This window comes from Genypterus blacodes, unplaced genomic scaffold (assembly GCF_046128005.1).
Source record: "Genypterus blacodes isolate CSIRO-AG114 ecotype Tasmania unplaced genomic scaffold, CSIRO-AGI_Gbla_v1 ptg000214l_1, whole genome shotgun sequence".
NCBI lineage: Eukaryota > Metazoa > Chordata > Actinopteri > Ophidiiformes > Ophidiidae > Genypterus > Genypterus blacodes.
In genome coordinates this window covers 2,544,685-2,555,456 of record NW_027467013.1, presented here as the reverse complement: position 1 = coordinate 2,555,456, position 10,772 = coordinate 2,544,685, and the positions used below count along the sequence as shown (strand labels likewise).

The 10,772-nt window shown below is 48.1% G+C and overlaps 1 protein-coding gene across 1 annotated transcript; it reads right to left on the bottom strand.

The window, feature by feature from the left end:
• Positions 1-286: 286 nt before the first annotated feature.
• heg1 (heart development protein with EGF-like domains 1) lies at positions 287-9,431 on the bottom strand. The gene is made up of 14 exons (XM_076170005.1): positions 8,413-9,431; positions 4,438-5,470; positions 3,820-4,307; positions 3,599-3,712; positions 3,361-3,483; positions 3,117-3,220; positions 2,968-3,023; positions 2,701-2,861; positions 2,361-2,495; positions 2,221-2,263; positions 2,083-2,120; positions 1,912-1,999; positions 1,646-1,823; positions 287-1,350 (listed from the first exon to the last, which is right to left on the bottom strand). The coding sequence occupies exons 1-14, from the start codon at positions 9,239-9,241 to the stop codon at positions 1,207-1,209; spliced, it is 3,534 nt and encodes a 1,177-aa protein (XP_076026120.1). The 5' UTR covers positions 9,242-9,431; the 3' UTR covers positions 287-1,206.
• Between the last annotated feature and the right edge of the window lie 1,341 nt (positions 9,432-10,772).

The window sequence follows — 10,772 nt, the reverse complement described above, 5'->3', positions numbered from 1 at the left end:
AAAGTGTCCACAGACCAGCGTTTACATCTCTGTAGGCAGGAAACACAAACTTAGTGCTCAAGTGAAACATTTGATATTTTTACTTTATTTCCCTGCATGTGTGCTGCATTTTCTGCCTCATTTCTTTTCATCACCACATTTTCTGAATGATGTTGCTATGCAAAACGTATTGTTTATCTCTCCACATTTAGAATAGAGTGTGTATTAGAGATGCTCCTCCTCCTGTGTGGAGCAGGAACGTCCAAAACCATGGACCCAGTCGTTAATAATGACATCCAGTCACACAGCAGAGCAACAGCTTTATTTAAATAAACACGTCTGACTAAAACGGCAGAATTGACTCAGTAATTATACATAGAGAGAAAATAGTTACTTCAAAAATAATATTCAGCAAACTAATTATGATACATCTTTACATTCAATCACTCACTGAGACTGAATACATGTGATCCTTCCAGTAAAGGGATTTGTTGAATTCCTGAATTCACCTCTCTCTCTCTCTCTCTCTCTCTCTCTCTCACACACACACACACACAAACAAACAACCACACACACACGAGACGATCCCTAAGTGACTCAGTGTGTGTGTTGGAGACATCAGTAATGCCACATGTCAAACACTTTGACATACAGGGAATAAATAAATACTGGCACAAGATTTTAAAAAATCCATAATTTCCAATTGGAAAGAAAACCTAATTACTAATCAAACACTTTGATCGGGTTGTCAAATGTAAGATCCATCTCTTAACCCTCCACAGTGTAAACAGATCACTTCCATCATCATGACCCATGTGAGGCCCTTTCTGTCTGCAGACTGATTTCCATACGCTGGTGAGCCACACACACACTGAGCCGTCCTGAGCAAACACACAGATCAGCAGAAATGTAAAGTCTATGTTATGTGGCGTCAATGGGCTAAAACATGCAAACGCATCAGTGTGGCTCTTTAACACACGCACACACTCAAATCTGTGGCATTCGTTTCATGCACGGACACAGGAAGTAGACGCATCGTACACACACACATACACACAGATTTACATCATTGGTGTGGTGGGGCTCAGTATTTAGCAGTGCAGGCAATGTTACTGTGGCGAAAATACATCATGACACATAAACCATCAATATGACAGATGGATGGATTCCAGTAGTATGTGTGTGTGTGTGTGTGTTCGTGTGTGTGTGTGTTAAGTGATAGTGCAGTTAGAAGTAGTCTCTTCTCCGTGAGTCGTCGCTGATGAAGGAGGGGTTCCACTGGGCCGGGTAGATGCAGGAGTTGCGGGAGCCGGGCAGACCGGTGAACGGGTACAGGCCGTTTCTCTCCAGGTCGGAGTTACGCAACGCTGGCTAGGAGGAAGAGGATGAAATGTGAGGAACATGGGATCACTAATACCAAGCTAGGGATTAGATTTCTGCGTAACCAACAAATCATTTCATGCAATAAGATACATACAGAAGAGAGAAAGACACTGATGTCACTATGGAAGCTTCTGTCTAAAGTGATCAACCACATAAACTCAGGCAGGCCCTATACTCTACATTCTTACCCCTAAAAACCAGATTTATCAGGGTAACAATACTCCCTGTTTCACTGCCTGTAATATATAAACTGTGGTTGATGACGTCATCCCTGTGTCCTCACCGAATAGTAAATGTCGGTCATCTGCAGCAGGTTCTTGGTGCTGCCGTTCTCTTGCATCTCGATGGTCTCCCTCCCCCACTCCATGGACACGCGGTTACACTTTGGGAAGTCGGCGTACGGAGACATCTGCAGGTCTCCGCTCTTAAAGATGATTTTGTTGATGTCGTTCTTATCTTTCCTGAGAAATAGATGAATAAAAGTTGGGATGTTAGTGATTTGGTTGCGATGCAGTCAGGAGCTTCTGCTGACTGTGACTCCATACTTACTTGCAGCACGTCACAATGAGAGCAACGATGAGGATGAGGAGCAGTCCGGCCCCTGCTGGTGAGACAACTACTGCGATCAGCTTGTAAACTGCAATGAGAATAACAACACATTAAATACTACACCGCAAGAAAAGGAACATCAATGCTTTAAGGATGTTCAGCAGCACTCACAGTTCCCACAGTTGAATCCTCCAAATCCAAACATGCATCTGAAAAGTGGCAGCACACAGAATAAGCAGTTAGAATAAGAGGTTGAACAGTTTGGAGTAACTTAACTGACGCAATATGAAAAGAAGCTGTTTTGCTTACTGGACACAGGTGCCGTTTTCCAGCTTATAGCCATCACCGCAGTCTGAAACAAGACATCCAGCATGGATACAGGTGCAACATAGGACAGTACAAGATCTTTGAATGGAAGCACTGTCATGATACACCTGAAGATGGCGTACCTAAGCAGGACGCGTCATCAGGGTTGTGTTTGTAGAAGCCTTGCAGACACTGGCAGTAGGCGGTGCCGCTGTTGTCCGTGCAGATGGAGCGCTCTGTGTCACACTGAGTGTGCTGGGCCGAACACAAACTCTCAGCTGGAGCACAGGGAGAGGGAATATGAGACAGTATTACAACAACACTGATGAAAGTTGTTTAGATAATATTGTGAAATGTGCCTGAATTATCATTGTTTATTTTTTGAAGTATTCTTCAAGAATGTATCCCAAGTTCCCTGTATGTGGCAGAACAGTGCCCTCTAGTGGCCGCACAGTGAGCTTGTAAGTCTTGAATCTTAGTCACCATGATAAGTGAGGTGGAGGTGCAGCACCATCCTGCAGTGAACCAGGGCGGAGCTGCAGTTGCTTAGCGACATCCTGATGCTGTTGTAGACCTCAGCGCTTGTCACATCAGCAGAGACGGAAAACATGTTGACGGCGGAGATAGAGATGCCGTCCTCCTCTCTGAGACGAGAGACACAAGGCGATCAGAGACACGCAGAGACACAGAGAGAGACGGGCGACGCTGGCTTTGTGTTCACAGATGCTGCACAGTGACGTAAGGACTTACTTCTTACTTAGAGTTGAGCGGCTGTAACCTCGTAACATTGAGAGGGATGCATTCAGCTGCAGGACAGAGAGGAGAGGTGGCAAATATAAGCCTCATGGAGATCTTCATACAAGCACACAGCACACACACACCTACACACACTCCCTCACCAGCTGAATGATCTCTCTCTGGATCTCATGCATGGCGGCGCTCTTGAAGCTAACAGGGTCCGGCGGCAGTCTGTTCACACTGAACGTCCCCAGGAACGTCTTGGCTACAGAGGGAAACACTCACTGTCAAACTTTACTGGAAACGTTGAAGAGGAAATATGAGTTGTGCTGCGTTCGTGTGCTCATCAGACAGTAGCAATAAGGAAACCACACAGTGACAGGTGAGGAGTACAGGTGGGCTTACCTCTGGTACAGCTGCGTCCGTCCTCCAGGTCAAAGCCCAGTGGACACTCACAGCTGAAGGAGCCGCGTGTGTTTATACACCTGGACCCGGAGGGGCAGGGGTCCAGCTCGCACTCGTTCACATCTGAGCACAGAAGAGAAGGCCGGTTAAGTGAGGACCGTTAGTGAATCCATAAATGAACACTTGGGCGCCTCAACATGGAGCTCAGGGTGGGGATGACAGAAGGAAGGAAGCTCACCCAGGTTGCAGGTGCGTCCCGTCCACGCCTCCTGACAGTGGCAGGTGAAATCCCGCCCTCCAAAGCTCACACACATCCCTCCGTTCATACAGGGGTTTGACACACACGGGTTTCCTGGAATTGGGGAAGACAACAGCATTGAGATCAAACTACTGGTAATGACATTTTGAAACAATACCAATAGCAATATTTACAGTAAAGTATATAGTAATGTCCCCTACTTGTTGGAGCCTTGGTGGGTCTGAAGCCAGTGGGTGCTGTTGTGAGCAGCGGCGGCGGTGTGGTGGCCCTCTCTGTGTGTCTCCCTGTGGTGTGAGGGGCCTGGGTGCTCCTTTCCGGGGTGCTGTGGCTGAAGGTTGTGGTGGCCTGGGTGGTGCCGGCTGTGGTGACTCCCTGAGCGGCCGTGCTGGTCTCCAGCTGCAGGGTGGTGACGTCTGTAGGGCTCCAGGCCTCTGTGGGGGGTCTGTGGGTTTGGCTGGTGGACGGCGGCTGAGTAGGCGGAGTCGCGGAGGTCTGCTGGCTCAGGGTGGAGACTGTGGGGGGGAATGTGGTGAGCCGGGTGGAGGTCTGGGGTGGGGACCCCCGTGTGGGGCTGAGACCGGTGCTGCTGGGCTGGGTGGGTGAGGTGGTGAGGAGGAGGGGGGTGGGCGTAGGGGGGCTGGCGGAGGAGGCAGGGGTGCCAAACGTCTCCTCTTCTGTTACCTGAAACCTGTTAAAGAGGAAAGAAACAAAGATATTTAACTCAAGGCCTACATGAGCCAGCAGAGGGCGCTGGTACCAACTTTTTCTGACCATATAAACAGACTGTAAACTTCTCATCTCTGCTGTTCCAGTCTCACCTTCTGTCTGTAGCAGTGATGGCTGTGGCGGTGGTGATGAAGACCTCAGTAGTCAGGACCGGCGTGCTCGTCAGGGTGTGATCCCGGTCGGTCACATCTGTACTGACCGTAGGGGGCGCTGTGGTCAGACTGGGACCCACGCCGCCCTCTCTGGTCTGCGATGAGACCCCCTCTGTGCCTCCCTGCTCCCGGGTGACGGAGGTCTGGGCGGCGGTGGAAGACTCGGTGGAGGTTTCCACGCTGGAGTCTGATCCCTGGACCGTCACAGAGATGTTACCCGGGCCGCCGTCCTCCGGTGAGATGACCGGGGGTGTAGAGGAGAGAGACACGTCGGATCGATCTGTGCTGGAGTCTGTCACTCTGAGAGACGGCGTGGAGTCAGAAACCCCCTCTGATGTTGAGCCGAGCTGATCCTGATCCTGAGTGACCTTAGGCTGCACGGTTAAACTCTGCGTCCCTGTGGACACGGATGGACTCTCTGAAAAACTCTGCTCCGTGGATTGAGTGACATCCTGGTCTACAAATGTTGTTTCCCTGGTGTAAGGAGCTCTGTCAGTGTAACCCTCAGTCTCTGGAGTCTTAGCGGGGACAGCCCATGTAGACGGGGGCTGACGGGAGTTGGAGTCTTCTGTAAACACGGAGGAGGTGCTGTTGCTGGAGGAGGGGGAGGTGACGGACAGCAGGGTCCTCTCTCCGGCTCGGCTGTAGGTGGTGGACGTGTAGGTGCTGTCTGTGCGGAGGGAGACGCCCCTGTCTGTCTGCGACACCGAGGCGGGGCTGTCTGGACTGTCCTGGGGCAGCCTGGTCTCCTCTGTACCCACCCAGGACCTGGAGGTCAGGGACAGAGCGGGGGAGAAGTCTGGCAGGTGGTCTGGAGTAGGAAGGTCCTCCCAGTCGCTGCTGCTGCTACTGATGCTGCTGCTGGACTCAGTGGTGGCGACTACGAGCGAGGAGGTGATGGGCTCAGAGGACAGACGGGTGCTCTGCTCCAGAGGGCGGCTGCTGGATTCAGTCAGAGTTTGTGTCTGAGTGTCTAAAGAAACAGAAACAAGGACATTATTACTTAAATGATTACTTTATAGAGAATTGATGAACAGTCTGACCAGCAGAGGGCGCTGTGCCTCGCCCCCATGCCCTGCAGAGGGGGGTGGCCGGTGTCAGGAGCAGCCCTGCAGAGACAATGACTTTGGGTGGAGAACAATTGGCAGCAGGCACGTCTACCCTCACAAAGGCTGAGGCCCTAAATATGGTGGTGAGCGTCTCCGCCGGGAATCGGCCGCTTCCTTCCTAAAGCTGAGTGAGCACAAGGCCCTGGCAGCAAACCACCAACACCGTGTGTGTGTGTGTGTGTGTGTGTGTGTGTGTGTGTGTGTGTGTGTGTGTGTGTGTGTGTGTGTGTGTGTGTGTGTGTGTGTGTGTGTGTGTCTGGTGTGTGTGTGTGTGTGTGTGTGTGTGTGTGTGTGTGTGTGTGTGTGTGTGTGTGTGTGTGTACCAATAAAGTATGTTTTGTAAGTTTGTTTGCTTGTTTGTGATCAATATGTCTCAAAACGTTCCAAACCAATTTTAATGAAACTCATTGGACAAGGAAGAACCGGTGTTACAAAGCAAATCTAGATCCAGAAAAGGGCAATACATGCAATCTGTGTGTGTGCGTGTGTGTGTGTGTGTGTGTGAGGTCGCTCTCTGCCTAAGCACTGTCTCTGTCTCGACGCTGTGCCGTCTGACACCACAGTAATCTGGCCGGCCTCCAGCGCCGCAGGTCTGGAACAACAGCACCCTGAGGATGAGCGACGGTGCTGGACAGCATCCTGACAGCCAACACACAGCAACCGGCAGCCTCCGTCCAACACCAATGGAGGGGAGAGGTCAACTGCAGAACAGCTAGTCCGCAGGGAGGCTCTGGGAGGAACTGGACTCTATTTTCTGTCTCACTTCCTCTGCATGTGTCTCTTTCATTCTTTCTCTCTGGATCCAGGCCGGGGAAACCAAACTCTGGACTGGGACGAGCCGCTGGCAGCGAGCGAAGATCTCCACCTCTCAGATCCTGGGCTGTTTATCTCTCAGCTCTCCACTGACTCACACAGGCTCATCAATGTCACATCTGCTGCACTTCAATAACTCTGCGGTGGGCATGTTGACTTCAAGTAACTGCAGTATGTTCAGCATATTAACGAGCTTTTGGCAGGGCTGTGAATGCAACATCTGAGATTCTGTTGTCCAAAACATTCCTGCTGACCGTTACTCCACTGTTTAAGCATTTAAATACTCACTACATCGCTACTCTGGGGTAAAACTACTATCCAAAGCCAAGTCAGACAAAGTACAAGACCTACGATGTAACTTAGCCTTGGTTCCTGTATGAGTTACTGTCAGGCGTCCAATCAGTGCACAGCAGTGGACGCTACAGCAGAATGCCCGCCCGGCCGGAGGTAGAGCAGTCTGGGTAACAGGAGATGAGGCAGAGCACCGACGGCTCTGGGTAGAGCACTCAGATAGAACCGGGGAGGGAAGGGTTCGATTCCCGGTCGGCAGGAAACGTGGTTAGAGCAGACAGACAGAGTTACAGAGCTACTGGGTAACAGGAGATGAGGCACAGCACCCATGGCACACTGGCGCCGACGGTAGAGTGTGTCTGTCTGTCTGCTCCATCATGCTCCCGACAGAAAGCTACACAGTCTGGGTAATAAGAGATGAGTGACAGGAGAGGGAGAGAGCACCAATGATCGTTCTGATTTGTATACGTTCTATAGAAAAAGGCTCCTGAGCTGATTGATGGCCTGGAATTGAAGTTGTTTCAGTCATCCAGTGATTGTTTGAGTGTTTTATATCGTCCCAGCTTGCTTGTACTCCTTCATACTTGCTTTAGTTTGTTTCCCTCCTTCACACAGCGTAGATACAGACCTGCTGCTCTCTCACTGAGGCCGCTGCCAAGATGTTTTGTATTATGTTCACCAATTACATCACAGATCCTTTAAAGTGCCTTACTTAACATTCTTCACTCCTGAAATATGCTTTCATCACTACGGTTGAGATGAAGGTTCAGGTGAGGTCATGGCTTCAGGACTATTCAGCACTTTCCTTACCGCCACAGCCGACCTGAACCTTCCATCTGAAGGACAACTACCAAGACGCTTCATCAGATAGACCTTGGGCTTTGTGTCCAGTGGGTTGAGGCTCAATTCCAAACATGTCTTGTTAACAGAATGTATAAACTAGCAGAGACACTAACACACACACACACACACACACACAATACCCCTATTAACCATCTGTTTATCTCCCTTATAACTGGTATATAGACTTCATAGGATGATGTTTGTGTCTGGATGATAGTGAGTCGATAAGAAGAACTGAGATCATATCAGTAAACAATGTTACTCTCACAGCAGCTTTAACCAAAGACTGAATACTTCTACTCCTCTACTGATACATGAGCCACTACACTCTGAACACTGCTGTCTTTACAGTGACACAGCAGTTGTGTGTGGATGAGCCTGGATGTGCTGGGAAACACACACACACTGCCTGCGTCCTGCAGCAACACCTCGGGTGAGAGAATGTCAGGAAGGAAATTTGCCCTAAACTCTAAACTCTGAAAGGGGAGCCAGTTTAGTTTAACATGTGAGCCACAGACATGAACACATAGATGCATGTTTGTCTCTGTGTGTTTACTGGTAAAGTGGACAAAGATTAAGGTTTCTGATTCTAAAATATCAACAAATACATTTATAATTATGAAGAACATTTAAGTTTTAAGGTAAGAAGGTCTAAGTAGAAAGCACCTTAAGGAAGTTCTTTAAAATAATATTTTCATTCATAGTTTGAGTCGATCCTCCAACATTAACAATGTAAAGAGATAATAATCTATAGCAGCTGACAGTTTGGCTTTTAAATGGTGAAAATAAGCACATTTTAATTTGAAATATGAAATCTAAGGCCTGAACATTTTTAATGCAAACATTTCCCTTCACTTACCCGAGTGTCCGGCAGTAGATGTGTGTGTTCCAGACGTGTCCATTCCTGCAGTGTGTGTGCCAACAGTGTGTGTTCCAGCAGCATGTATTTCAGTGCGTGTTGCAGAGTTTGTGCCACGGTGCGTTCCAGCAGTGTTTGTAGCAGTTTGTGTATCGGTTTGGTATACGTGAGCAGTGTGTGTTTCAGAGTGTGTATCAGCAGTGTGTGTATTAGCAGTGCGTGTTGCAGAGTGTGTATCAGCAGAGTGTGTTGCAGAGTGTGTATCAGCAGTGTGTGTTGCAGTGTTTGTATCAGCAGTGTGTGTATCAGCAGTATGTGTTGCAGAGTGTGTATCAGCAGTGTGTGTTGCAGAGTGTGTATCAGCAGTGTGTGTATCAGCAGTGTGTGTTGCAGAGTGTGTATCAGCAGTGTGTGTTGCAGAGTGTGTATCAGCAGTATGTGTTGCAGAGTGTGTATCAGCAGTGTGTGTTGCAGAGTGTGTATCAGCAGTGTGTGTTGCAGAGTGTGTATCAGCAGTGTGTGTTGCAGAGTGTGTATCAGCAGTGTGTGTTGCAGAGTGTGTATCAGTTGAGTGTGTATCAGCAGTGTGCGCGTGCCGCAGGTTTCTCCCACTTGCTGTGTGAAGTTGTGAAGTTGAAGTCTCGGCGCTGAGCTCGTTGTGTTCCGTTATTCGGGCTCCATGTGAGGCGGCTGAGTCAGAGTATCCTCCCGTTACCGGATCCCTCATGCCGGTGCTGCTACTTGGGCTCCACGTTGCCCCGAGGGGCCCCGGCGAAACCAGCAAGAGGACCGACAAACCGAGGACTTGATTCAAAAACCACGTTTCCATGATCCCGAAGACCTGATTCCGAGTACAGATGCGCTGAAGGACAGGGAGTCTCCCGGGGACACCATGGAAGGACCGCTGCGGGTGTGAGGAAAGTCCCAGAACAATGAGAGAAATCCCGGTAAAGATCCGCTGGAGACCCGCTGGATCCGCTGGCGGGGAACGGAAGATAACACAGCCGAAGTACTGGGCTGTTATCACGGCGCAGTTACCCGAGCTCCTCCTCCTCCTCCTCCTCCTCCACACACACAGAGAGAGAGGGAGAGAGAGAGAGAGGGACACACACACACACACACACACAGTCGAAAAGAGAGGGAGAGACCCGTTATCGAAGCTGCTGCTGCCTTCAGGTGTTGTCGGAAGTCCCGTTAGTCCCCGAGGCCAGACAGGGAACAACATGTTTTGTAAACTTTTCTGATCATTTTCAAACATTTAACTTTCACTAATCAGTTAACCCATTAATTATTACATCAATTCCCTCTTTGATCGTTTCCCGCCTTATTAAGAAAGGGCCATATGTCATTAGAAGGTTGTTTAAGGTTTACATAACACTGACATAACAATTAAACTGAAACGTAAGCATTGAGTTCAAGTCATTACATCACAAAATTCAGATATTGGGGTGTCAAAAAACTGTTATTTGTACTTTAATATACATCTTAATTACTGTCCATAATGTCCTGAAGATCCTGTCCCTCTCCTAGAATAGATAATAATCTTGTGTTCTTAATCTATCCATCTAATTTCCTTACATTAATAACTGTTGGCCAGGATGTCACCCCTCCCCTTCTGTACTTCTACATTAACAAAGGCTAAATTACATAGTATTTATTATTACAACACACAGCTTCATCCATTGTAGGACCTAATACCACAAATACTCACACAGATAGATGTAAGAAGTGGCTGAAAGGTGGACATTTAACCACCTTTGCTTCATGGTGATGATCAACCAAAGTCACTGTTTGTATAATTCAGACTTTATTGCAGATAAATAATACTATTTACACAAACCAACCAAACCAATTCACTGTTTTACTCTTCCAGTACTTCCAATGCCAAACCTTTCCATTAGGCACCACGAAATGAAATAAATTAATGACCTCATCCCTGTCAAAGGCGAAGATACAAAACACAACAACACAAAACTAAATTAAAGGTAAACATAAAGAATATAGTTTTAATTTGATCTATCATTTCTATTGCCATATCAAAAAAGTGAATTAAAGTGCAAAAACCTGAAGTAAACATGCAGATTTGACTTAAGCTTTGTCAGATAAACACAGAATATCTATGCCAGATGAGCAGCAAGGGGATCCCACCCAGCACCTACAGAAGATATGTAAAATGTTCCTGAAGAGGTTTACTGTCAGAAGATGTAAACATTTATAAACAGTAGAGGCTCTTTCACAGACTGTAAATTGGAACGCTTCAGTCAAATGTAGGGTCTAAGAAGCTCAAATAGATTTATGCCGGTTTAGATTTATTGACAAAATGTCACACACACACACCAACACTGTGCACCTCTAGAAAC